Source organism: Hypomesus transpacificus, unplaced genomic scaffold, assembly GCF_021917145.1.
Source record: "Hypomesus transpacificus isolate Combined female unplaced genomic scaffold, fHypTra1 scaffold_127, whole genome shotgun sequence".
NCBI classification, from domain to species: domain Eukaryota; kingdom Metazoa; phylum Chordata; class Actinopteri; order Osmeriformes; family Osmeridae; genus Hypomesus; species Hypomesus transpacificus.
The window spans coordinates 75,613-101,064 of NW_025813704.1; the positions used below are offsets into that span (position 1 = coordinate 75,613).

General features: G+C 49.3%; 2 protein-coding genes and 1 non-coding gene across 5 annotated transcripts; all 3 read right to left on the bottom strand.

Annotated features, from left to right (window-relative positions):
* Window positions 1–187: 187 nt before the first annotated feature.
* On the bottom strand, window positions 188–9,649 carry polr3e (polymerase (RNA) III (DNA directed) polypeptide E). The gene is made up of 21 exons (XM_047050795.1): window positions 9,489–9,649; window positions 8,405–8,492; window positions 7,892–7,942; window positions 7,734–7,811; window positions 7,430–7,545; window positions 7,228–7,310; window positions 6,964–7,071; window positions 6,746–6,795; window positions 6,214–6,333; window positions 5,921–6,006; window positions 5,770–5,814; window positions 5,532–5,623; window positions 5,177–5,297; window positions 4,928–5,009; window positions 4,616–4,675; window positions 4,376–4,533; window positions 4,183–4,244; window positions 3,652–4,100; window positions 2,059–2,136; window positions 1,812–1,937; window positions 188–1,621 (listed from the first exon to the last, which is right to left on the bottom strand). The coding sequence occupies exons 2-21, from the start codon at window positions 8,441–8,443 to the stop codon at window positions 1,559–1,561; spliced, it is 2,067 nt and encodes a 688-aa protein (XP_046906751.1). The 5' UTR covers window positions 8,444–8,492; window positions 9,489–9,649; the 3' UTR covers window positions 188–1,558.
* Window positions 9,650–9,954: 305 nt separating this feature from the next.
* trnal-aag lies at window positions 9,955–10,036 on the bottom strand. Its single transcript has one exon. It is a non-coding gene; the product is annotated as a tRNA-Leu (tRNA).
* Window positions 10,037–11,206: 1,170 nt separating this feature from the next.
* eef2k (eukaryotic elongation factor 2 kinase) lies at window positions 11,207–25,126 on the bottom strand. 3 transcript variants are annotated; one of them, XM_047050770.1, is made up of 20 exons: window positions 24,883–25,125; window positions 24,227–24,510; window positions 22,930–22,977; window positions 20,110–20,210; window positions 18,524–18,584; window positions 18,202–18,239; window positions 17,300–17,471; window positions 16,793–16,942; window positions 16,454–16,586; window positions 16,062–16,189; window positions 15,552–15,741; window positions 15,394–15,443; window positions 15,209–15,286; window positions 14,888–14,944; window positions 14,661–14,732; window positions 13,972–14,106; window positions 13,200–13,388; window positions 12,999–13,123; window positions 12,521–12,699; window positions 11,207–11,833 (listed from the first exon to the last, which is right to left on the bottom strand). In XM_047050770.1, the coding sequence occupies exons 2-20, from the start codon at window positions 24,479–24,481 to the stop codon at window positions 11,718–11,720; spliced, it is 2,277 nt and encodes a 758-aa protein (XP_046906726.1). In that variant the 5' UTR covers window positions 24,482–24,510; window positions 24,883–25,125; the 3' UTR covers window positions 11,207–11,717. The 3 variants fall into 3 exon arrangements, with proteins under 3 accessions (XP_046906726.1, XP_046906728.1, XP_046906729.1); XM_047050772.1 differs by lacking the exon at window positions 22,930–22,977 and having other exon boundaries at window positions 24,883–25,126; XM_047050773.1 differs by lacking the exon at window positions 14,661–14,732 and having other exon boundaries at window positions 24,883–25,124.
* Window positions 25,127–25,452: the final 326 nt, after the last annotated feature.

Here is a 25,452-nt window from a genome sequence, read left to right on the forward strand (position 1 = left end):
GTACACAATGATTTTAAAGATGGGTGTTGTGTTTATCACTATGGGATCAAATAAACAAGAATGGGAACTGCCCTCTTGTTAACTTGAACATGGGCGTGCAGGAAGGGAGAATATGAGGGACTAAGGAGAGAGGGGACCGGCTTCTGAAAACAGCTTCAAGTCATCTGAAAAGATTACAATAAAACAATTCCAGTTATTGCAATGTTTATTAAGCAATCCAACATAGAAATGGAACACAAAAAAGTGATGTATTGTTCAGTCTGGTTTGGGTTTGCAGGGATTGGAAAAAAAAAAAACAAAGTTCTTCAAAAGCCAGAAAGATGTGGAATGCTTTAAAGACCATGGCACTTGTTGTGCAAGTCCTGATGAACTAGCAGAGATGTGTCACAGGGTTTCCCACAGCACTATGCAGTTAAGGCGGCCACATAAGCAACACTCGCCTGCCCCCCCGGTCTGACTGCAAACCCCACCCTACCACCTTAACTCAAATGTTCTGCAGGAAACCTTGAATCATCATAAATAAACACTAACCGTAGCACTGCAGTCGGCACAGGGTCGCTGCTAGTATTATTTCTGAGTTATTCTATGGCCAGCTAGTCATTTTCTTCAACGCACAGGTGGTGGAGATTCATCTCCACATGGAGGGAGGCACTTAGATTGAGGGCCACAACCGTAGCAGAGCGCCAGAGAGCAGCCAGCTTTCAAGCTGCATCAGCAGCTTCAGACGCACAGCAGCAGCCCTGTGTGGTGGTTCTACCCAGGCCCAGACCCAACAGGGACCACAACTAGTAGGAGAACCAGAGCTGGTGGTTCTGCATGGCTTTGCTGCAAGGGAAGTTCCTAATACTGCTTTAGACTCACACTGTCCTTGTAGACCTGTGGACACTGAACAGGTCAGGGTCAGGGGAACATTGCCAACATCTGGAACCTACACATGAATTCCCCCTTCCTCTTTTAATATTATTCAAATATTAACATGGAGGTTGTTGCAAATACAGTATTTTCCTTAACTATTTTCTAGCATTTCTTAACACTCCAAACTTCACTCACTCTGCAAAAGGTGTAAACATTCAGAAATAGGCTAGGACTTTTTAAACCACTGAAATGCACCTAATTCAAAACATTGAATCACAGTCCAATTCTCCCACCCCCAAAAAATATTTAAAAAAACTAAAGAACATGTGACAGCTTTGGCTACAGTTTTACAGAGGCATTTTATTTCAGCATTCTTTTCTCATCTGTTCCCTCCTTTGCTCCTAACCTGTAATGTCATCACGCCTGTGATGTCATCATGCCTGTTCGTGTCAGGTGTTCCTGTCCACTTAGTCCGCCTCTGAAAGGACCACGCTCAGAACTACTTCAGTCAACAAAGGGCATTATGTTCTGAGCAGAGCAGATGACTGACACCTCATGTCCTCCAATCCCCCTCCATGGAAGCCAGGGGCTACGATTGGATTGTTTTGTCTGGCTGTTCCGCTTCCCCGTGCAGAGCCCTCCCACTGGGCTCTGGGGGAGGAGCCTGAATGGTTGATGGTGGGCGCAGATGGCTGTCAACCAATCAGTGTCCTGACTGGGTGGTTCCTTTGAGGTACCACATCCCTCCGGCGCTCACACAGCACTCCTGGGGAGAAGAACCGGACCAGAACCAGGAGAACACGGGTCAGGTCAAGGGGCAACACAAGCTGCCTTGCTGCTAGATACTAAGTTCATCTTAGAAGGCCTGTCAAGTTCTAGTTTTAGATTCTAGAACAGCCGTCTTATCTGCCGGATTCTAGATCCAACAGTAGAACCTTCTGGTTCCGAGGCCTCACCTTCAGCAGCCGGTCCACATCGGTCTTGGTGACGGCGTCTCCCAGTTCCTGTGTGAGCTTGTTCTGTATGATGTTCCTCCGGACCCTGTAGTTCTTCATGAAGACCTCATAGAGAACCTGCCGGTGCTGGGGGAAACAAGACCAAGACAACGTTACACAGGAGGGGGTTCTGAAGGGTCCTGAGACCGGGAGAAAGGAACTGTGTGTGAAGACGGAGAGAACAGAGGTTCTGTGAAGGTTCTCCCACCTTGTCGAAGGTCTCTCCCGTCTCCCACACAGCAAACACCTTCTGCTCATCTGCAGCCGCTGTGCTCTGGGCTGGGAACTGGAGGAGCAGGAGACAGAGCAGGGTCAGAGCAGGGTCAGAGCAGGAGTAGGGCAGGGGCAGAGCAGGGTCAGAGCAGGGGCAGAGCAGGGTCAGAGCAGGTTCAGAGCAGGAGTAGAGCAGGGTCAGAGCAGGGTCAGAGCAGGGGCAGAGCAGGGTCAGAGCAGGGGCAGAGCAGGAGTAGGACAGGGGCAGAGCAGGAGTAGGGCAGGGTAAGAGCAGGAGTAGGGCAGGGTCAGAGCAGGGGCAGAGCAGGGTCAGAGCAGGAGCAGGGCAGGGTCAGAGCAGGAGTAGGGCAGGGTCAGAGCAGGGGCAGAGCAGGGTCAGAGCAGGGGCAGAGCAGGGTCAGAGCAGGAGCAGGGCAGGGTCAGAGCAGGAGTAGGGCAGGGTCAGAGCAGGAGTAGGGCAGGGTCAGAGCAGGGTCAGAGCAGGGCGGGGTCAGGGGCATTAGGGATCGACACAGGCCTTCACAGACAGGAGATCGCCTCAACGGACACTTCAGACTTTGACTAATACCGAGCTAGCTAGCTTTTTTCCCCACACAGTGAAAGGAGAGGAGAGAGGAGGAGAGGAGAACAGAGAAGCCTGAAAGAGTACAGCAGAGCACAAGAGTACAGTAGAGTCCTCATGAAGTACTTAATAATGCAAACCTATTTAGAAGAAAAATTGCTAATATTTTTTAAACCTTTCTAAAGTTTCTTTTGACAATATTTTTCGAACATATTTTTTGGGGACGGTTCATTTTGCACTTCAAGACGGTACTGGGACAGTGAGGAAACAAGTTGCGAGCCCTGACTGTTATACGCACACTGTCACACACGCCTCAACAGCTGCAAGTAGAAGGCTAATTTCCTCCAACAATTATCACCGGGTCAGTCCTGTATTAACCCCCACACACACAGGATAGCATCTGGGCCGACAGTAAGCCTGTTTGCATTCTGTCTTCTTAACAGAGATGAACCCCTTGTTGAGTAATAATGGGCTTTGTGTCTGTAGCCAATAATAGCTGTTCTGTGAGGAGGGACGAGGGGATGCTGGCCTCCTGGGCCCCGCCCTGCCCTCCAGCCCTGCAGCCCTCCAGCCCAGCTCTAATCCCATCACCAGGACAGGGATGGGACTAGCTCTAATCCCATCACCAGGACAGGGATGGGATTAGGCCTGATCCAGGTCAAGACAGGATCCTGGACTCTGCGGGGGAACGGCCACTTGTGAACACAATGGACCCCAAGGCCGTACAAACTCAGAACACTGTAGCACCACAACCAAGACACAAAGCTGATGAGGTCTCTGGGTAATCTCACGACTGTCATTACATCATCGTCGTCAGGACTCTTTATCCGACCACAACGTCGCCTGGTTGTAAAGACACACACACAGCATCTAGACAGGGAATCACAGCAAGTCTGTGAACTAATAGACTGAAAACCGTAAGACGCACCATCACAAACACACATGACCACAGCTCCCACTAAATCAACAACAGCCAATCAAACTCCTCCTGTAGCGGGTACTGACCGGCACCAGGATCTGCTTGCAGTGGCTGAGCAGGATGGCGTCCTGCAGGAGGCGGTCAGAGATGGAGTGGAAGAGGCAGTGCCCAGGTGGCAGCGAGGCCAGGTGGAGGTTAAACAGCCTCTTCAGCTCGCTCAGCGTCAGCACCAGATGCTTCCGGAAGGTGCTGTACACAAAGTCCCGCAGCTCCTGGGAGGGCGAGCCAGAGGACGGTCCCCCTTGGTGACCGTTAACGGAGCCGTTAGGGACGGCGGAGGAGGAAGACGTGTCCATGGACTCGTCTTCCACGTCGCTGACGGGTTCCTCCTTGACCCGAATGCTGTTTCCTGTTCCCCCCGAGACCCCGCCTCCCTGCCGGTGGGCGGCGGCGTCCCGCTGCATGGACGCCTGCTGCTCACGTGCACGCTCCTGGGCGGCCTTGAGGCGCTGCTCCCCGCTCACGTGCACGGCTTCTGCAACATAGAGGTTACGGTTAGGAGGACGAGCCGCATAGTGTCGCGGAAGCTCTCGATGTTGGAGCGGGACGACGCCTACCTGGCTGAGGAGGGTTCTTAGATGCAAAGTCGTCTTTACTGAAGCTGAAGACCTTCTCCAACCTGCACACGACAACACACACATCCGGTCATTGAACACTTGAGACCGTCGAGACAGAGTGAGTGAGTGAGTGAGTGAGTGAGTGAGTGAGTGAGTGAGTGAGTGAGTGAGTGAGAAAGAGCAAGATCCCTACTTGCTCTGGATGCCCATCCACAGCATGTTCTGCCGATGGACCACGTCCGGGTGGTTTCTGATGAAGAGGCTGTCCAGAGGCAACAGGAACTCCCAGCCACGGTTCACCCTGGGCACGGCCATATGTTCCAGGAACTCCTTCACATCCTCTGGAGGGAGCTAGTCGGCAGAGGAGACAGAAAGTGTTCAGGAAGCCCCTCTGACTGGAGCGCTGACCTGAGACTCAGATTGTGCCCCTTACCTTGACGATGGCAGCGACCTCTTTCCTCATCAGCGAGCGTTCCTGGGTGAACCGCCACATCTGTCAAGGACACAGAAACACCGTCAAACACCATCACACACAGTGTCACACACCAAAGAAAGAACATCACACACTCTTCAGAACGTCACACACCATCCCCCACCTCAGAAACACAGGACAGACCGCCACACCTCACCCAGAAACACCATCACACACACCTCACTCAGAAACACCATCAACAATTCCTAAATTGTCCCACAAGGCTTTAAGACACACAAGGATGAAATGTCAGAAGCTGTGTCTTGTCCTCACCACAAAGTCTCGGCCTCGACAGAGGACCTCGGCAGGAACCCCACTGTGAGGGCTGCAGCTGGTCTTGGGGTACAGCACGTCACTGAGAGAAGCAGGACAGGGGTTAGCATTCTGCTAGTCTTTAGAAGGACACGGGACAGGGAGTTAGTTAGACACCTGCTGTTCTAAACTTGCAGCAGGAATGGTACCACAGCCTCACAGAACACCAGCCTTTCCATCAAACAGCCATAAGGTCCTCTGTGGCCTCACCTCTTCACCACCCAGTTACCCTGCACCAACAGCGCCACCTGCTGGATGCAGCGCATCACTGCGACCGAGTCCGTCCCAGACGCCAGGAGACCCATCAGGTTGGCAAACGGCATCACCTTGACTACAGGCGAGAAAGGATGAGGGGGAGAGGAGGGAAGAGGGGGAGAGAGGAGGGATGAGGGGGAGAGAGGGAAGAGGGGGAGAGAGGAGGGATGAGGGAAGAGGGGGAGAGAGGAAGGATGAGGGAAGAGGGGGAGAGAGGAGGGAAGAGGTGAGTAAAACAAAATGTAACAAGTCGTAAACAAACTGGTAAGAGTAAATGTCTGTGTGGGTCCTGGATGATGTTCAGGCGTACCGTTCTTCATGAGCGTCTTGACCTGGTCGCCCAGAGGGAGGGTCCGCAGCTGAGCCATGGACAGGACGTTACTGGGGCCTACCGGCTTCACTCTGGGGGGGGGGGGGGGGGGGGGGGGGGGGGGAGAGAGAGAGAGAGAGAGAGAGAGATAAAGTATATATATACACATCCAATTGTTTAAAAATAACAAAACACACATTTTACGAAATCTTAACCAATCAGAGGAAGGTAGACTCACATCTTCTCCTCTGCCAGGGGGGGCATGAGCATGGCCAGGTATTCCCTGAGAGAGAGCAGACCAGGGAGAACAACAGTTGTATTAAACACAGGAGGAGTGCAGGCAGAGCCGACCACATGGACACGTTAGGACTCTGTGTGGGCGGACTTACTTGGATGTTTTAACAAGTTCTGTGTTTTCGGCACCTCCCATGGACTGACAGTACAGATACTGTCTTTCATGATCTGATCGCCCGTCCTGAATACACACACACACAGATTAAAATCTTGGCTCTCGCCATCCATGCCTGTCCGATTCTTTCTCCCAGGAGAGAGAGAGATCGCCCACTATTTTAACTGCAGATCAAAAGGTTGAAGGATCGAATCCCCCCGTGTATGTCTCTTTGTATGAAAGCTAACTGAACACATGGTACCAAGCAGAGCAAGGGTGAGGGGCGCCCCCTACCGTGACGCCGTGGTAGTGCAGGTGCACCCATGGTTCCTCTGCCTGCTTCTTCTGGAGGAACTCATAAGACTGGATCCTCCGCTGGCGGGCCTGCTCCGACTCAGGACGAGAAAACCTCACCTGGGGGAGAGAGGGAGGGGGAGAGAGGGGGGGGGAGAGGGAGGGGGAGAGGGAGGGGGGGGAGAGAGGGGGGGGGGGAGAGGGAGGGGGAGAGGGAGGGGGAGAGGGAGGGGGGGGAGAGAGGGGGAGGGGGGGGAGAGAGGGAGGGGAGAGAGGGAGGGGGAGAGGGAGGGGGAGAGGGAGGAGAGAGGGGGGGGGGGGAGAGGGAGGAGAGAGGGGGGGGGGAGAGAGAGGGAGGGGGAGAGGGAGGGGGAGAGGGAGGGGGGGGAGAGGGAGGGGGAGAGAGGGGGGGAGAGAGGGGGGGGAGAGAGGGAGAGGGAGGGGGGGAGAGAGGGAGGGGGAGGAGTGTGAGCGAGTGAGAGTGTGAGGGGGGGGTGAGTTTGAGGGAGTGATGGTTGTAAAGGTATCTCACAGTGACGGCCTTGACATCTTCCTCTGCTTCATCCTGAGAAGAGTCTCCACCTGAGGAAAAACAGGAAAGAACATCACAGCTGTTCTCAAACTATCATCTCCAGGGTTCCATGTTCTTCCATTCAAGGTTCCATGATGTTAAGGTGTGAGTTCCATTACTCTGCATCATTTGCACATCAAGCACCCTCCCTCCCTCTCCCCTCCCTCCCTCCCCCTCACCTTCGTTGGCCGCCTCCCTCTCCCTGTGCTTGCTGTCAGCCTTGTCCAGGTAGCTGAAGCTGGGCCTCATCTGGAGGATTCCCTGCAGAGGCGTGATGTGCAGCTCCCCTGGTGACATCGTACAAAAGCGCCAGTGACATCATCAGAGAGTGACAGCGACATCTTCAGACGCTAAATGAACAAAAACATGTAGTAGACAAGACTGGTCTAAACAGCAGACAACCGGCCAGCACTTCCTGTCTGAGTCACATGACCCCAGGCTACCTTTGCGGAAGACAGCAGCGGCGTAGCGCGACGTGTTGGTGGTGGCCTGGATCGACGTGAACATCTGCTTGTCCATCATCTTCCTGCACGGCAGACGACAAGATATCATTGTGAGAACAAGATCCCCGATGGACGTCATTTAACCATGTTGGATAACCAGCTAACTAGCAAAGGAAAGCTCTGCTACTGGATGTAGACTTACCCAGGGTAGGTATTGGTCTCCTCGTAGTTAGTCCCATCCACGTTGAGGGCGATCTGCTCCCCCTTGCTGCGACAGTAGTTGGGGCTCGATGTGTTGATGGTCATGTCCAACTCAACCTGCACAGGTCACATTTGGAACGCCATTAAAAGCAGTTACTGAAAAAACAAGCTGCTGTGCTTTCTAAATGCTTTACTAATCTCTGTACCCTGCTGGGAACTGCAGAGGTATTCATGAGTGTTGGGCAGTGGGGGAGAGACCGTGGGGGAGAGACCGTGGGGGGGAGACCGTGGGAAGACAGTCTTACCTTCTGCTGCTTGGGTTTGATCTTAGCAGACAGGTGAGTGACGTCATCGTATGTCATAGAGGAGGGCCGGACGGGATACTAGGAAGAGGATTCAGATTAAATGTCTTTTTACTACGTTTTGATTCCTTTTGGAAGGTGGGTGGGGGCGTAAGCCTTACCTGAAACAGGTAGAGTTTATCTGCAAGGCTTTTGGCCAGGTAAACGTCGATCTACAAACAATGAGAGTGAGTCAGTGAATCAGAAAGAGAGAGTCAGAGAGAGAGAGGTAAGGAGAGAAATAGGGAGATAAAGAGGGATTGAGGGGGGAGAGAGAGTCAAGAGATAAATAGAGCCCAGGAAAGAGTTAAAAAAACAAATAGCCACGACTTGAAGTATACAAACTGATCACATCTTCTCTGTGTCATGACAATCACTTCTTTCCATCCCTCTCATTTTTGGCCAGCCTTCCTCGTGAACTGAATGACCTCGTGAACTGAATGAATGTCTGACACATTTTCAGTCCAACTAGTTTCGTCGGGTACCTCCTTACAATCTCATGTTTGTTTTTGAGATCTGAGAACTAGCGCAGTATCACGATATATGCTCCCATAGTTCACATGGCTGGGGTAGGCGAACATTAGCTTTCTTAAATGTACTTCTGGGTTGGCTCTAATCGGGGGAATGTCCCTCACCTCTTGTATGATCGGGTCATCGTCCTCCCCGCTGGCCATAGTGAGGAGGCAGACGTCGGCAGGAGGGCAGCAGTAGACCTCAGGACACCTAGAATCACAGAATCGCAAACTAAAACGTCATTTCAATATGGTACAGATATCCAAAAATCTAAAATATCCTTCCCCGGGTCCATGGTTAAATGACAAACGACTGTTGTCTGATGCAATGTGTGCAGTACGAGTCAAAGCGATAACTATAACTCTCCAACGCCGATGAGGGTCATTATAGTGACATGGTAGTTTTAATGTAATCGTATCTACAACAGCTTCAAGAACTGTGCTTTAATATAACACAAGTGTCGACTGCTTGATCCGAATTCTGTCAGTTTAACCAGCTTCCCAGTCATCACCATAATGCATAGCTATGCGAACAAGCTAGTTTGAGCATACTAAATAGCGATATATGTTACAAAACATTAACACGTTAAAAATTGTGATATTATTGGTAGCTTGTAGTTGTATGGCGGTCATAACTAGCACAATAATCACAGTTTGGAGCTGGATATCATTACAGAATACTGTATCCATACCAACGTGTAGTAGACGTAGGGACGTGTAAATCAAAACTATAAATGGGTTGCTACCTATAAACAAGATAGCTCTGTGTCTGCTAGCTAGCATTGACATTAGACCACTTTTTGGCATCTCATCGTGGTCACCATATATGACCATATATACATGGTCACCTATACCTCCAGTGTGTAGCACTAGTGGTACAAACATTATGCTTAGAAAGACACCGCAAGGTAATTTGACATTTTAATAATACTAGCTATGCATTCTCTGAGTGACACAGCACTAGACGAACCACAGAAACACCCGTGGAATAACTACAATATGCAAACAGGCATACGGTATAAACAAGGTTAGCCGGTGAAGGTTGGCAAATAGGCTAACAAATTACTAACATAACGATAGCTCACGTGAACTATTGAACTTCTAGGTAGCCAAGTTAGCTACATATTGACGACCCCAACTGAGTATGTTTCTAGGCCCCGGTTATTCTAACCGCTTCAGATTGATCTGTGGAATCAGCATGTCTTACCCGCACACTTCAGCGTAAACTAGAGTTTATTCCATTGGCATTGGGGGAGAAAAACAACAACTATTTAGTGGGGGACGAGCTAGAGAAGCCCAGGGAGACAGTTCAAGTCTAGTGTAGCTAGCTAGTTGCCATGTTGCATCCTGATTGCTTCTCAGACACGTGGGGAGGAGCTGCTGTTTGCATACCCACAATGCAAAGCGAACATGCTCGATACTTTTCTCCCTATTCGGCAGATGGCGATAGCGACAAAACTAATATTTTTTGCTTCTACCTCTCATCTGTCTTCCTCATTGTTTTAGTTTTCACATTTCACTGAATGATATATCATCCGTCTGTTAAAAGCGTCTGCTAAAAATGAATACATGTAAATGTAGCTTTAAACGTTTAACTTTCTCGTGTTCTTTTTCATGTAAATACGAATGGCTATTTACTAGTTTCGTCATCACGAAGACTTTGCAAAAAATCTTGGCAGCGGTGGGATTTGAACCCACGCCTCCGGAGAGACTGGAGCCTTAATCCAGCGCCTTAGACCGCTCGGCCACGCTACCGTAGCTATTAGGCTAGGATGTTGTCTATATAAAGAGGATATTCAACAATGTACACATTAATCGATATGTGGATCCAATATGTAAGTCGGGATAAGATTTATGGAGTTCCATAAATATGTTGTTTGTTGTTGCCGGAGGGGCACCTGCATGTTGATTATGTATGTGTAAATACTACGCATAATAGGCCTACGTTATGTTTGAAATTATTCGAATTCATAATATTTATTTTTAAGTTTGTAAAACGTGTTTCAGGTTCTTGGAATCTGCTGTTTTGTTTTGTTTCGTCTTCTCAGCCCTCCTCAGCAATCATTCAACAGAATTGAATAAAATGCAAAATACATTTATTAAACATTTTCATACTACAAACTTTCATGCATTCTTTTTAACATACAAACTTTCATGCATTCTTTTTTTTTTTTTTTTTCATGTATTGTAACAGTCTAGCATTTGTCAAGGGGCCAAGCCATAGTAAACAGATTAGTTTATTCCTGATAAATCTTATTGGGTGTTTACTAAAAACACAGACACGCGGTGTTTATTCGGCGAGTGCTGGCTCAGAATAAAACTGCAGGCCAGGGTTTCCCTATTTTGTCCAACTATAGTTGGAGAACCCCGTTTTGTAGTGTCAAGAAAGGGGTTATGTGCAAAACACAAGACACAACATCAAATAGTTTTTATATTACACACAGAATACTAGAATGACCGGCTATGACAATTATAGATAGGCGTTTCTTTTGATTCACCAATAATCGATCAGATGGGCGGAACAAAATCTCCGGACCGGATATGTTTTCTACTGTCACGTTATAGCCATATCACCTGGTTTTGTCGGTTCTGTTTCTTTGTCCCGCAACGCCCTTTACCATTCCAGTCTACCCTATAGGGACTTATAGGCTCCCTTTAGGATTCCTATAGGGTCACGACCAGAGTTAAATTGTCAAAACATGGGCACGTGAGCCCCACGTGACAGAACGCTGTAGAAAGCAAATTACAAAGAGTTTGGTTCCTCAATCCCCCTCGGTACATTAAACGTAAAGCGAGTGATGCCAACAAATTATTAACCGTTATTAATATAGTCCATCCGTAGGTTTTACCGAGCTGCATCCAAAGGTCACTCCTAAACTCTAGTGTTAGCAACGCACCTATAATTATTGAATATGAGCGAGACAAGATAGTAATATAATTTTATTCACTTTTGTAGCCCCACATCAAAGTATCTATTCCATCCACACAAGTACAACTAAAAGTTCAAACGTTTTTTTTGTCCAGCCCCTCCCCCACCCCACCGGATATTTACAGGGCAACAGGACAAAGTAGTTAGGAAAACCCTGACACAGCATGGAAGAGGAAGACACAGGAACACAGTTTGACATGGATAAGAACCAGAGCAGCTGTCCTTACAGAGTTCAGCTGTAGAGCAGGACAGTCTCATTACCATGACAACACACTGGAAGAGGTCACACAGCCACACCAGCACAGAAATCACACCAACAGTTTTTTTTAATAAATTGTAAACATTTCAGGACTGAGGCATTTCAAACATCGGCCTGGCTGTCCATTTTTTCCAGCCGTAGTTTTGTTCTGTTGTTATATAAATAATAATATAAACTGACTGGAGCAGTAGCCATCAGATGGGCCTCCACCCACCGGAGCCATGAGAGGAGTTAGGTTGGCCTCTCTCCTAGTCCCCCTCCTCAATCAGAGACCATGCCTCCTCAGCCTTCATGTAGTACTGGTTGGCCAGTCGGCCCTTTATGGCCTCCATAGCTGCTTCTGCAGCCTCCGTAAACAGTTCACCTGGAGGGCAGGGAGTGAGATGGTGAGGGAGGTGTAGAAGTATCAGAAATACAATTCAAGTTCCCTTCAACCCATCCTGCAGGAAATTCCAGAACTACAGGATGAAGAGCTACCCCCTCCCCTCCTCCCCCTCTCCCTCCCTCCTCCTCACCTACCCTCTGAGGGTCAGGGTCCAGGCCGTGGCCCCCCTCCCCTCCTCCCCCTCTCCCTCCCCCTTCCTCACCTACCCTCTGGGGGTCAGGGTCCAGGCCGTGGCCCCCCTCCTCCCCCTCTCCCTCCCCCTTCCTCACCTACCCTCTGGGGGTCAGGGTCCAGGCCGTGGCCCCCCTCCTCCCCCTCTCCCTCCCCCTTCCTCACCTGCCCTCTGGGGGTCAGGGTCCAGGCCGTGGCCCCCCTCCCCTCCTCCCCCCTCCTCACCTGCCCTCTGGGGGTCAGGGTCCAGGCCGTGGCCCCCCTCCCCTCCTCCCCCTCTCCTTCCCCCTTCCTCACCTGCCCTCTGGGGGTCAGGGTCCAGGCCGTGGCCCCCCACCTCTCCCCCTCCTCCCCCCTCCTCACCTGCCCTCTGGGGGTCAGGGTCCAAGCCGTGGCCCCCCTCCTCTCCCCCTCCTCCCCCCTCCTCACCTGCCCTCTGGGGGTCAGGTTCCAGGCCGTGGCCACCCTCCCCTCCCCCTCCTCCCCCCTCCTCACCTGCCCTCTGGGGGTCAGGGTCCAGGCCGTGGCCCCCCTCCAGGTACATCTCAGCCTCCCGGGCCAGCAGCAGGTAGCGGGGCTTGTCCTGCATGCCGTCGTACTCCCCCCCCTCGTCGTAGTCGGTCATGTTCAGGGCACAGCCGTACCAGTGCACCGCCTCCCGCCAGCTCAGACTCCTGAGGAAGCAAGGTTTAGGGTTTCATCTCATTTGCCTGAGGTCAGACGGTCATCCAGAGAGTGCATGGAGAAGGCCCAGCAGCAGATCTGGGATCAGAAGTGGAGGGTGCTGAACGGTGTTCAGGAGGTCAAGGAATGGCCGGCGTTTACTAGGCACAGTGTAAGATGACCACATCTCAGCGTGTCTGAGGGGTTGGTGCCTGGGGTGTGTGTGTGAGCGGGGAGGGGGGGGTGTGTCTGTGGTGGGCCTGGGTGTGTGTGTGTCTGTGGTGGGCCTGGGTGTGTGTGTGTGACAGACCTTTCTGATGGGAGGTTGGTGCCCGTGTCGAAGGCCTGGCCCACCAGGATCATGCACTGCCTGTCCCCAGCTTCGGCTGCCCGGAGCAGGTACATGAAGCCCTTCTTGCGGTTCCCCGGGGTGTCCTGGGGAAGGCACACAGGTCAGACCACAGTAGATACCATATAGTGTACCAGCTCCTCTCCGCAGACACACACTCACTTCCAGCTGGATGTCTGACAGGATGTGGTGAGGCAGCTGCAGGTAGCACTGTCCCAGGGCCACGATGGCCTCCAGCTCCCCACACATGGCAGCCCTCTCCAGGTGGTACATAGCAGAGTTCTGGTCCCACGCCTCCTCCTTCTGGCAGAAGCGGCCCCCCTCGTGGTAGCGCACCATCGCTAGGTGCACCTGGGAGGGCAGGGGAGAGGGATGTAGAGGCAGAGAGACAGAGTCAGGCTCCTCCAGAGTGTAGAGGCAGAGAGACAGAGGCAGGCTCCTCCAGTGTGTAGAGGCAGAGAGACAGAGTCAGGCTGCTCCAGTGTGTAGAGGCAGAGAGACAGAGTCAGGCTCCTCCAGTGTGTAGAGGCAGAGAGACAGAGTCAGGCTGCTCCAGTGTGTAGAGGCAGAGAGACAGAGTCAGGCTCCTCCAGTGTGTAGAGGCAGAGAGACAGAGTCAGGCTCCTCCAGTGTGTAGAGGCAGAGAGACAGAGTCAGGCTCCTCCAGTGTGTAGAGGCAGAGAGACAGAGTCAGGCTTCTCCAGTGTAGAGGCAGAGAGGCAGAGTCAGGCTCATCCAGTGTTCATACACTTCCTGTGTGCCGGCATCTCCTCACTTCCCCCCTCACCCTCATTCTCACCCCCCCCCCCCCCCTCACCCTCCCCCCTCCTCCCTTCCCTCACCCTCCCCCCTCCTCCCTTCCCTCACCCTCCCCCCTCCTCCCTTCCCTCACCCTCCCCCCTCCTCCCTTCCCTCACCCTCCCCCCTCCCTCACCTTCCCCAGGATGGACTGGCCGATCTTCTTGTCCAGCAGAAGGGAGTTGAGTCTCTCCATCTCCACGGCAACGCAGGACGGGCGGTGGACGTGAGCTCTGGCCGAGTGGTAGAAGTTCCACTTCTCCTCCGTCAGCTGAACACAACAACACAGTCAGGACAACGCCGGGACTCAACGGTAACACCTACCACAACCATGCAGCACCACAGCACCGACAGCAGCAGCAATAACAACCACCACAAGCACAACATGCTAATGCAACAGCGGTAGCATTAGCAGTACCAGTAACAGTAGCATAAGCTACTGCAGTGCACGTAGCATTAGCAGTACCAGTAACGGTAGCATTAGCATTAGCACTAGTTTACAGCAGCACCAGTTCCTGTACCATTAGACACATAGGCCTACAGTCAACCAGTCTGACCAGGTTCATTAGAGCTGATTTCAGTACAAGGATGACTGAATGGAGAGGAAGATGTAATTGAATGGAGAGAGAGATGTAATTTAATGGAGTGGTTAATGTGATTGAACGGAGGAGATTGTGAGAGTTTGGTTGCACTTTCCGCTGCAAGCATGTTGTAGCGTCCTCAGTGTGTGTGTGTGTGTGTGTGTGTCACAGCAGCAGCAGAAGCATGGATCAGGAGCAGTCATGCTGGGGAGGGGAGGGGGAAGGAGGGGAGGGGGGGAATCACCGAGTTATTATCTGGCGTGTCTGGATTAGAGGGACAGTTAGGAGAAACTCTGCTTCCTGCTAGCACCATTCTCTAGGAGAGAAAATGGGAAGTAGCAGTTATGTAGAGGTGAGTCTGCATTAGGGGGAAAACAGCTACAGGAGGGAGGGATGATGAAGGAAGCACAGAGGGGTGAAGGATGGTTTATTACATTCTGATGAAGTTGGTTGTGGTGCACATTTACCTACCCGTCTAACACTGTCTTCGTCGGACTCTGAGAAGGGCCGGCCATAGCGGGGGCGGGCCTACAAGGTGACAGACAGCAGGTTGACACCGGATACAAGCTCATATTCTGTTAGTCAAACAAGAGTGTTACTTTGCTGCTCAAACAAGAGTATTATGTCTGTGTCCATATTATCGTTTTTTTTATTTGGCGAAAAAGCGCTGTCGCGACTCTGGGGAAGGCGTTCAGGTCGTCCTCTAGATATAGTTTGGGTATGGATCATCATGGGGTATCAGTCTAGATATACAGTAGGTCTAAAGCTGAAGGGAGGGGTGGAGGTCTGTACCCCGTCCACGTGGTCGTTGGGGTCCCCTTCGCTCCTCCTCTCACTGGGGCAGCCGCTGTCTCCGCCGTTTTCCGGGTCCTGGGGACATGCAAGGAGCCGTGACATCAGACACACGCATGTTCATGTTGTGGGGTCGTGACACGGGCAGCTGGTATCCTAATGGGCAGGCCTGAGGCCTGGCTCACCTTGTGTTCCGGGCTGTGATGATCGTTCATCTCGTTCATGAAGAACAAACCTGTGGACAGAAAAACCTTACATTGACCTAGGTGTGAGTTTGGCGTGTGTGCATGTGTCTGAACCACCCCCAGCAGCGTGTTAGGACTGCGTTAGCCCCTGTGCTCACCCATGGGAGACCTCCCCACAGAGCCATATAGGGGGAGGGGGGAGCAGGGCACCGAGTCCACGTCCTCGTCCATGGAGGACGTCTCCGACAGGCGGGACAGCAGGGGCGGGGCCTGGCCGCAGGAGAGGGTGCGGACACGGGGGGAGCCACACGGCTCCTCACAGCCCCTCAGCACTGTCTGGGCAGTCTTCTGGAGGGGGGAGGGGGAGAAAAGGAGGAGCAAAAAAGGAGACAATGGATGAGATGAGGGGATAAGACGAACATTTAGCAAAGAGTTACTAGAATGCGGATACAAAGTGAGTCTTGTGCTGTTGTGTTGGTGTTCCCCTGGAGGCCTTGGCTCTGGAGGCCCTTGAGGCTCTGCCCTGGAGGCTCTGCCCTGGAGGCTCTGCCCTGGAGGCTCTGCCCTGGAAGCTCGGCCCTGGAGGCTCTGGAGGCCCTGGGGGCCCTTGAGGCTCTGCCCTGGAGGCTCTGCCCTGGAGGCTCTACCCCGGTAGGTGCCGGCCTCACCAGAAGCTTGTTGGTGAAGTCCAGCTGGGTCTTCTCTGCCGGGGCCAGGTCAAAGGGTGTGAGGCCCATGCTCTTGCAGATCTTGTTACACAGGTGAGAGTGGAAGAACAGCGCCATGCCACGGATACCTGAGTCACACACAAACACACACACACACACACAGTGAGTATTTCTATCAGTATAAACGTAGTGGTAAATCCTCAAGCTGGCGGATAAGCCTAACCTTAACTGAACTTGTTCTGATCCCCACAAGGGATATTCTTAAGAATAATATACAAGAGCAGATAAGAGAGAGCAGAGCAGATAAGAGTAGAGTAGACCAGAGCAGATAAGACAAAAAGGAAAATACTGGAATTCCCTGCCTCTAAGCCTGCCTCTCCACCAGGGCTTACCCAGGTTTCCATCTCCAAAGTCGGTTCCCTTCTCTGTGTGGATCTGGGGGTCTGTGTAGAGGTCTCCCACACCCTGGATGTCCACCACGATCAGCTGGTGACCCGAACGCTCAAACGAGAAATGACTGAATGCCTAGAGGAAGACAAGAGGGAGAGAGAGAGAGAGAGAGAGAGAGAGAGAGAGCGGAGAGGTGGAGGTCAGTTAAGGAGAGTAGTAAATATCATAACATCCTCCAAACCCATCCTTTAATAACAGTTCAGAGAGAGAGGAAGAGAGGAGAGAGATAGAGAGAGAGAGAGGGCAGGAGAGAGAGAGGAAAAGGGAGGGAGGGAGGTCACCTGAGGGGTGAGTCTGATGTTGTCGTCCCGGACGAAGCCAGAGTTGGAGTTGTACTTGATGTACTTTCCCTCGATGTAATGCTCCAGGTGGAACAAAGGGCGGCCTGGTCGCTCCGTCATCTCCACCACACACATCTGCATGATGTCCACCTGGGAGGAAGAACAGAAGTGGGCACGTGGAGACAAGAACCATCCTGCAGCTGGCTGCTTTGGGGAGTAGTCTGCATGAGGACAGGAAGTTCCTCCCTCTGTCTGTTTATGTGTCCTTCTATGAGTCTGTCTGTCCATACAGCATGAATACATCCTCTGGCCATCCATCTATCCATAATCACTCCATCTATCCATAATCACTCCATCCATCCATAATCACTCCATCCATCCATAATCACTCCGTCCATCAAGCAATAAGTTGATTCGTCAATCCATTCATCCATCTACCTGCTTATCCATCCCATCCATCCAGCATAAACCACTCCACCCCTCCCTCCTCCACCCCTCACTCTGTACCTGCTTGGGCGGGCGGTGTCGGTTATACTCCTCCCCCCAGAGCTTGGCTTCCATCTGCAGCCGAACGTCCTCAAAGTAAACGTCTCTGTCGACCGGCAGCATGTAGCGCTTCGCCACGTAGTTGGACGCAGACTTCCAGTTGCTGCTGTGGGAGAAGTTGGACAGCTTCTTCCTGGAAAACATTTACATTTGATTCAGTTAGAAGATGAAAAGTGAGGTACAAATACCGCATATAGAAAGAAAAGCCAAAGTTCTAGGATCGATAGTTCGTACTTCAAGAGTATTTTGGTGGACAGAGTCCAGGAAAAGTATTTACTAGTCAGAATCGAGCCCTTACAAACCACACACACACAAAAGAACAATCACATGAGCTTTAGAGAAACTCCAGCAGGATTTAGCAAGCGCATTTATTGGACTAGCAGACAGTCTTCTGGTTGTGAAACTCAAATCTCATGTGTTATGGATCTCACATGGTCATCAGAAGGTCACTGCGGGGGTTGTTTGTGTAGTTGAGGTTTTGCATTATTGTTCATGAAAGAAGTTTTATATATAGTTCATGTTCCATTTTTAAACTTTTATTTTCCAGCTTTGTACGAGAGGAATGTTCTTTTTATAAAACTAAGCATGAACGTATGCCCCCAAGTTCTAAGTTTTCTCACAGATAAGAAAACGAACATCCCATAATAGGAAGAAGATTTTTCCATCTGGTCGCAGCCGCTCTGAGCAAGAAAACACAGTTCAACCAACTCCTCTTTGAGAGGTTTAGAACAGTTCTGACTTGATTGCCAAATCAGCAGTCTTTTTGTCTTTATTTTCTTTTTCATCAAGACAATAAAGTTCCACAGAGAAGAACCTTGAGGACAGGAAGCTCGACAGAGGAAAGAGAGGGGGGGGGGACTCACGTTCGGAAGCATTCCCTCATAGCTCCTTGACCAAAGGGCTGTGAGAAGAGAAGAACACAATAAAACGTCAGTTAGCGACAGAGACCACAATCTGACGGAGCCAGAACCATCAGAACCATTAGAACCACGAGACAGAACCATCAGAACCACAAGACAGAACCATCAGAAACATCAGAAACACAAGACAGAACCATCAGAACCATGAGACAGAACCACGCGACAGAACCATCAGAACCATCAGAAACACGAGACTGAACCATCAGAACCATCAGAACCACGAGACAGAACACGTCTTAGGGTGTGAGGGTGTGAGGGGTCGTACCTGAGCAGCCATCTTGATGTGTACCTGGTCTTGAGCCCACTCCCCCTTCACAGCACTGTACCTGAACACAGGAAGAACAATCACTTAGCAACATGAACACAGGAAGAACAATCACTTAGCAACCTGAACACAGGAAGAACAATCACTTAGCAACATGAACACAGGAAGAACAATCGCTTAGCAACCTGAACACAGGAAGAACAATCACTTAGCAACCTGAACACAGGAAGAACAATCGCTTAACAACCTGAACACAGGAAGAACAATCACTTAGCAACCTGAACACAGTAAGAACAATCGCTTAGCAACCTGAACACAGGAAGAACAATCACTTAGCAACCTGAACACAGGAAGAACAATCGCTTAGCAACCTGAACACAGGAAGAACAATCACTTAGCAACCTGAACACAGGAAGAACAATCGCTTAACAACCTGAACACAGGAAGAACAATCACTTAGCGACACATCGTAAACACAGATTCACCTCCGCGCAGAGAGTATAAAGCACATAACTACATCTTATAAGGATCCTAAACTCAGCTTTGGTTGGACTCACTTCTGAAGTGAATATAATAATGTATTTTTCTTTGATCTCATTCACATATCTCTGTATCTGATACTATGACACTGTCCTGTGTCTAGTACTCATGTAGGTCAGCCCTCTGCTGCCCCGCAGGTGGGGCTGGGACAGAGAACACAGTGCTGTTGCCAGGGAGACAGCAGGTCAACCTCTCGTTCACAAAGAGAACTACAGTCTGTGGTCTTGTTCCACCCAGACAAAAGGAAGTAAAACAGTCATGTACAGTATGTGGTTACATCCTGGGTCAGGGAGTCCTTATTAGGTTTGGTGAATAAGTTAGTGGTGTAGAGAAGAGTGAATACTGTTTGTCAGAGTAGAAGGAAAAACTAAGAGCCGATTTAAGGATGAAAAGTTTAGCACTTTGGTCCATAATGAAATAGAAAAAATAGAAAGTTGTGCAATTGTGTGAAATGACACAGAAAAACACACACACACACACACACACACACTTTAACAGCAGGCTTTATGGTTAGGACAAATATTTGCAGAGACCTCAGAGCACTGGCGCCCCCCCCCCCCCCCCCCCCCCCCCCTCTCCTATCTTCCTGTCTGGACTGCCTCTGGCCAGGTCTACATTCCACTAGTTTTGTACGAGACCGCCCCTTCTAGAGTGACTGTGCTCTGGAGGAGTGGACACACTGCTGAACTGTCTGTTCTCCTGCCTGGAGAAAACAGACCCCCTGAGAGTTTGGCTGCACACGGACTGTTATTAATATACTGTATATGTGTGTGTATAGATATGTATGTGTAGTCTCCACCTAGAGGCATGAACGCCGTCCACAATGAAACCTAATCTGGGAGAGTCCGACAGCATATCAGTATGTACTGTACAACTAGAAGAAGGGCAGTCACATTAGTCGACAGCTCAGTATAGCTCTTCGGATTTAGAGTACATCTGTAATTCTTACTACTAGGTACATGATATGACTGACCTACTGGTATCATGTGATTGGCCAGGTGTGTGTCATGTGATCGGCTATGTGTGTGTCATGTGATGATAGGTACCTGTAACGAATGCAGGGTTCGGTCTTCACCTCCTCCAGGTGGAACTCCGCCCAGGGGTCTGGCATGGCCTTGGCCTTGGCTATGGCATGCTTCCATGTGGCCTACAGCACAAAGAATAATAACAATAATAATGCATTCAATCAGCGGACGCTTCTATCCAAACCAAGCTCTTGATCTGCAGCCAACATTCTCTACCACTAGGACATACCACTCCTGTATATATAAAAATATATATAATAAATCCCTCAAGGATACAGTCTGCCCATGATTAGGGAGTGGTGCCAACAACGTCTACAGGTCAACATCAGACAACATTAAATATGCGGAGAGAGTTTCCAGATAAGGAGATTATCTAACAGGTGGAAAGGTAGGCAGTGAAGGGAAAGACAGGGTTGTGAAGGTGTGAATGAAGCATGAAGTGATTAAGCAAAAACACATGGAAACCAACAGGACATATATACAGTATGCTTTATTTTCCAATGAAAGTGAGAATCAGGAAGTCTTCTCTGGTCTAGGGATGGGCATTCGACTAAATTGTCTTAATCGATCGTCGGGAGAATTAACGATCGATTTTCGATTAATCATTAACATTTTTATATTAAAATTCACAATTTATAGGCTATATTAAAATGCAGTGAAAATAGAAAAAACAGCGTGTTTCCGCATTGAGATCTGTAGTGTAAAGGGCCCTATTATCGTCCACTCTAAATCTCCAACGTTCGGGGCCCCATTATCGTCCACAACCGTTTCTTCCGTTAATTTCTTAAAGAAAATATGCAGCAGCAACGAAAGAAAGTAACTCATTGATATGTACACATCTTATTATGCTGCACACCAAATTACAGCTTCTTACTTCGAGATTTGAGTGTGTAAATACGCTCTCAAACCGTGTGTGTAGCACCTGCCTTCCGCAGCGTCAAACTGACAATTCTCCATTGAAAGTGGTTGGGTGGACGATAATGGGACCCCCTGGCTAACTGCTAAAATCAGGAAAGTAACATTTCTAGGCATATCCGGATTGGATTTCAATACCGGAATGTCATAATATAGGTGTGTATCTATATATTAAAGTATAATGCTGTGACATAGGCCTAACGTTTTTAATTTGTAGTATAACAACATTTTGGTAACATTGCTAACGAGAGTCGAGAACTAGGTGGACGATAATGGGACCCCTACTAGGTATTACAAGAAAAACAACTATTTCTGTAACTCCTAGAAGCGGAGCCGACAGCTAGAAGCCTGTGTTCAAACACAACTGACCCTCGTTTTTTTCCGGCTAATTAACAAAGCTTCATAAAAACCTTCGCCCTCAACAATACTTAAGGGTAGCATATCCATCTCGATGGACTTACAGATCCGTTGGGTAATTTTCTCTGCTCGTTGTGCATCGTAGCTCCTCCGTGCTAGCACCAAGAGCAGGATGCACCGCCACTAACCAGGGTCGGATGTACGTTCTTCAAGTGGTACATCATTTGAGTCGTGGAGGAGTTGTATTTATACTCAGCTTTGCAGTGTTGGCATTGAACAAAGGAATTTTTTAGTCAATATGGTCTCACGCTACACTTCGCCGTGACCTCTTCATATTTACTTTTGAAGTAGCTACATGGAAACTCGCCGGTAATTGAGTAGGCCTGTGGCGTTTTTTTCCAAACATTGGCTTCATTTGGTAAAATGTTTAGCTAATTGCTGCCACATAACGAAATCCATTGCAATCCTTCAAGACTCACACTACGCAACAGAACACGCATTAGTTTTATCGATGAACAAATAATGTTATCGACTAAATTCTTAATGATCGATAATCGATCGTCGATTAATTATGCCCATCCCTACTCTGGTCTGTCCAATTTGGAAGTGCTCCAAAACATCTTCTGTTTGACAATCATATAAATCATTAACTAGGTGAGGCCGGCTGAATTTGATAACTCCTGACAGTACAGGACTCGATATACTTTGGAGTTTTTCTCAGAAGCAGCAACCCAGGGTAGTTAGAGTGACGCAGACTTGTGTTGGCAACCCTAAACCCAGCCTGGTCTGCAGACCCTCCCCCCGCAGAGAACCATGACGCGGCCGGACGTGTGGGGTCTTAAATGGGGTGGGGGCAGCAGCAGGGGTGGAGAGTTTGTGGGGTGGCAGGGGTGAGGGTGGGGTGGTAGCAGGGGGGGAGGTATTAAGTGGTAGGGGGCAGGGGTATGGGAGGGGGGGGCAGGGGTATGGGAGGGGGGAGGCAGGGGTAAAATTAGCAGAAGGTATTTGGGGCTGGCTTGTTTACCAGACAGAAGGTCAGGTCTGTTTTGGGGGAGTACGTGTTGCCGCGCATGTCAGCCCCGGCAACCAGCGAGAGTGCAAGCTCCTCTGGACGTCAACTCCTGAATGCCAGAAACATCCTGCACCTACAGATGAGAAACACCCTGCACCTACAGATGAGAAACACCCTGCACCTACAGATGAGAAACACCCTGCACCTACAGATGAGAAACACTATGCACCCATGATGAGAAACACCTTGTCGTTAAATGGCAGAAACACCTAATCCTTCCTAGAGACCAATAACAATATGTCCAGAGTACAACAAATCACACGACACGTTCCCTGCCTGAACTATCTGATCGTCTTGAGAGCATGCAAAGTGTTGGTCAGTTTAGCCAGAGTAGACTTCACAGGGATGACAAGCAGGGATGAGAAGTGGTGGAAGGAAAATAGATGACTGCTTTAGTCCTCAGGAGGTGAAACGCATACCAGGGGTAAAGGAAGGAAAGAGATTTAAAGAAAAGATTAAAATGTCATTAGGAGAGAGGAAGTTGTACCGTGACCTACCCGTGCACTGTCGCTCGTTACTGTGGCTGGTTTTGTTTCTGGTTCATTCTATGTGAAGAGGTAAAGAAACGCACCGTTTTTAAAATCGCCATGAAACCATGAGGGTCCAGTTCTGATGACAGTGCTCCAATGTGGGGGAATGGCTTTCATTACACACTTCACTTACTTACTTTTGTCTTTTAGCTGACACTTTTATCCAAAGAAACATACAAATAGTGCATAATAGACAGTACAGTAGAACATCAAGGATCAGAAGGGGCTTGTTCTACAGTATTTTAGCGGTCACGAGTCCAGGAACAGTCTGTACTACTCTATGACATGATATACGTCTTCATTTGATCCTAATTTGCTTCCTGGGTAGAAAAGATGTTATGCGAGTCTGTTTTCTATCTGGTACTGCAAGGAGCTGCACTGGGTCTCCTTCTTACAGCTGCTTGGCATACTAGAGAAGGGTTCCATGTTTACATGTGACATCATCATGCCAGTTGAGAACGGCTGGCTGGTACTTCCTGTTTGTTAATGGAGTTCGGTCACTCCCTCTTTCTCTACCGCTCGCATACATACAACGACACACCCACAGCATATAGACACATAAACGCTCCCCACATTCAAGTATCTTCCTTATATGGTCAGACGTAGTTCTCGCTGCAGATGACACTGCCATCTGCACTCGCTAAGAAAGAACTTACGGTTGTTGAAGGGCTACCGCGTATCAAATGACATAACAATAACAAAACATAGAAGAATAAAACTTGTAGAACTTGACGGTCTGTATACTATTCCAGGGCTCAAATTAGCACTCAGAAATCCGGAAAAAGTTGTCATTTTTAGCTTATCTTTAACGTTTTCGAATATCATGGTTCAACTATTTAATGTTTTTGCCATTACACATGAGTGAAAAGATAACGTTAGTTCTAATATTTTTATGAGTTTCACCGTGCAGGATCTGCCTACATAGCATCCAGCTTGTGTGTGTGGTTTAATACCTCACTTGGTTTGCTCCAACTCAGACAGAAGATCTGATGTTCAGGATGGAGGAACCCCCCACTAGCAACAAAACTGATTTACCCATTGCCTAACGTGCAGAATTCACTTCGATAGATAAACTATCTAATACCACTCTTTGCTCACAATTTTTCTTTCAATGTGATATACATATCTGCGTTTTCCGTGTTTATATCGGATTATATGCGTTTCGGAATCAATGTATGGATTCCGCGACTACATCCGCCTCACGGATATCAATCAGTAGTTATGCAACCGACAGTGGGGATGAGATTCCAACGGCTAAACTTACCAGGTAGGTGAAAGAGTTTTTGGGCTGGGAGTTTGAGGGTGTTCCGTTTTGAAGCAGGTTTTGCAGGTAGTCACAGATATCCTTGGCTGGGGTGACAAGGTCTTCCGTGATGGGACACATAGGGTAGTACTCGTCTTCTTCATCACTGAGGTCTTCATCGCTGACGGACGTCGCCCGCTGGCTCCGCTGACCCTGTCGTAAAGGTGGCACGGTGTTGCTCACCTCCTCCATCCTGAACATCAAATCTCCATCCATGTTGATCAGTCGCGTGGGTGCGTGGAGTCCTGCACACATGCAAAACAACACAGCAGGGATGAGGAACTGTTGTTATTGCTGACAACCCTAAAGTGTAGCTACTTTTTAAAGCAGGACGTGTCGCTGGACAGTTTGCTATCCATTATCGTACATAATTTAGATGCGCTTAATCGATATCTACCCTGTCAAGGAAAAATAATTGCTGCACACAATATATCAGCACATAGCATGGGGTTCTCAGAAGATATATATTGTTTTGCCATTCAACAGCTGCAATCTCTGCTGAACTTCTAAATTCGGTATTTTCATTACAGGGTTCCACTTTGTCTGAAGTTAAGGCGATACAAAGCAGCACGTGAAATGCCACATCAAAAACAGGGACAATGGACTGCAGGGCTCACCTAATATTAAAAACTCTCGACAAATCCGTCGTTGGCAATGTGCATGCCTTTGTCTCCTTAAAGCAACGTCTACTTTCCTCGGGTCGGTCTCAGTTTTATTAGCGTAATTCCAAGTGACTGTCAAAGCAAGTTTACAATAGAATTTCCCTGTCAGCGACGAGGTCCGGGGAGAGTCCGGGGCGATTGTTTTTAAGATCTTCAGTTTTGTCTGTAAGGTGGCAGCCACTGCAGAGTGACCTATTGCACGTAGCCCTCTACTGACGCCACGCCCCCGATAGCTGAAACTAAGCCAATAGAAAACCTAGACTAGAACACTGTCCATTAAACACTTTATTTATGTTTTTCCATCACAGTAGCCTACATTATAAACACTTGAGCAATTTTATCAGTAAGATGTATTAAATATGAACCACGTCTTTGATTCAACAACTCTCGGGGGTAGGCCTAGTTCCAACAAGTTTGTTCTCAATAGAAGGCGCTGCATAAAATAGCCTAAATATGGCAAGACTAGGCTACCTTTGATTAGCTATCTAGCTTACCACAGCAAGTAGCCTACGATAAAGTATTTTT

Coding starts and splice junctions, on each gene's coding strand:
- polr3e (XM_047050795.1), bottom strand. CDS start 8,443: ATGGCCAGCGGGGAGGACGATGACCCGATCATACAAGAG. Junction 7,943..8,404: donor ATGACCCGATCATACAAGAG/GTGAGGGACATT, acceptor CATTGTTTGTAG/ATCGACGTTTACCTGGCCAA. Junction 5,010..5,176: donor GGTAACTGGGTGGTGAAGAG/GTGAGGCCACAG, acceptor TGCTTCTCTCAG/TGACGTGCTGTACCCCAAGA.
- eef2k (XM_047050770.1), bottom strand. CDS start 24,481: ATGGATGGAGATTTGATGTTCAGGATGGAGGAGGTGAGCAACACCGTG. Junction 20,211..22,929: donor TAACGAGCGACAGTGCACGG/GTAGGTCACGGT, acceptor TTTGTGCTGTAG/GCCACATGGAAGCATGCCAT. Junction 15,287..15,393: donor ATCACAGCCCGGAACACAAG/GTGAGCCAGGCC, acceptor GCATGTCCCCAG/GACCCGGAAAACGGCGGAGA.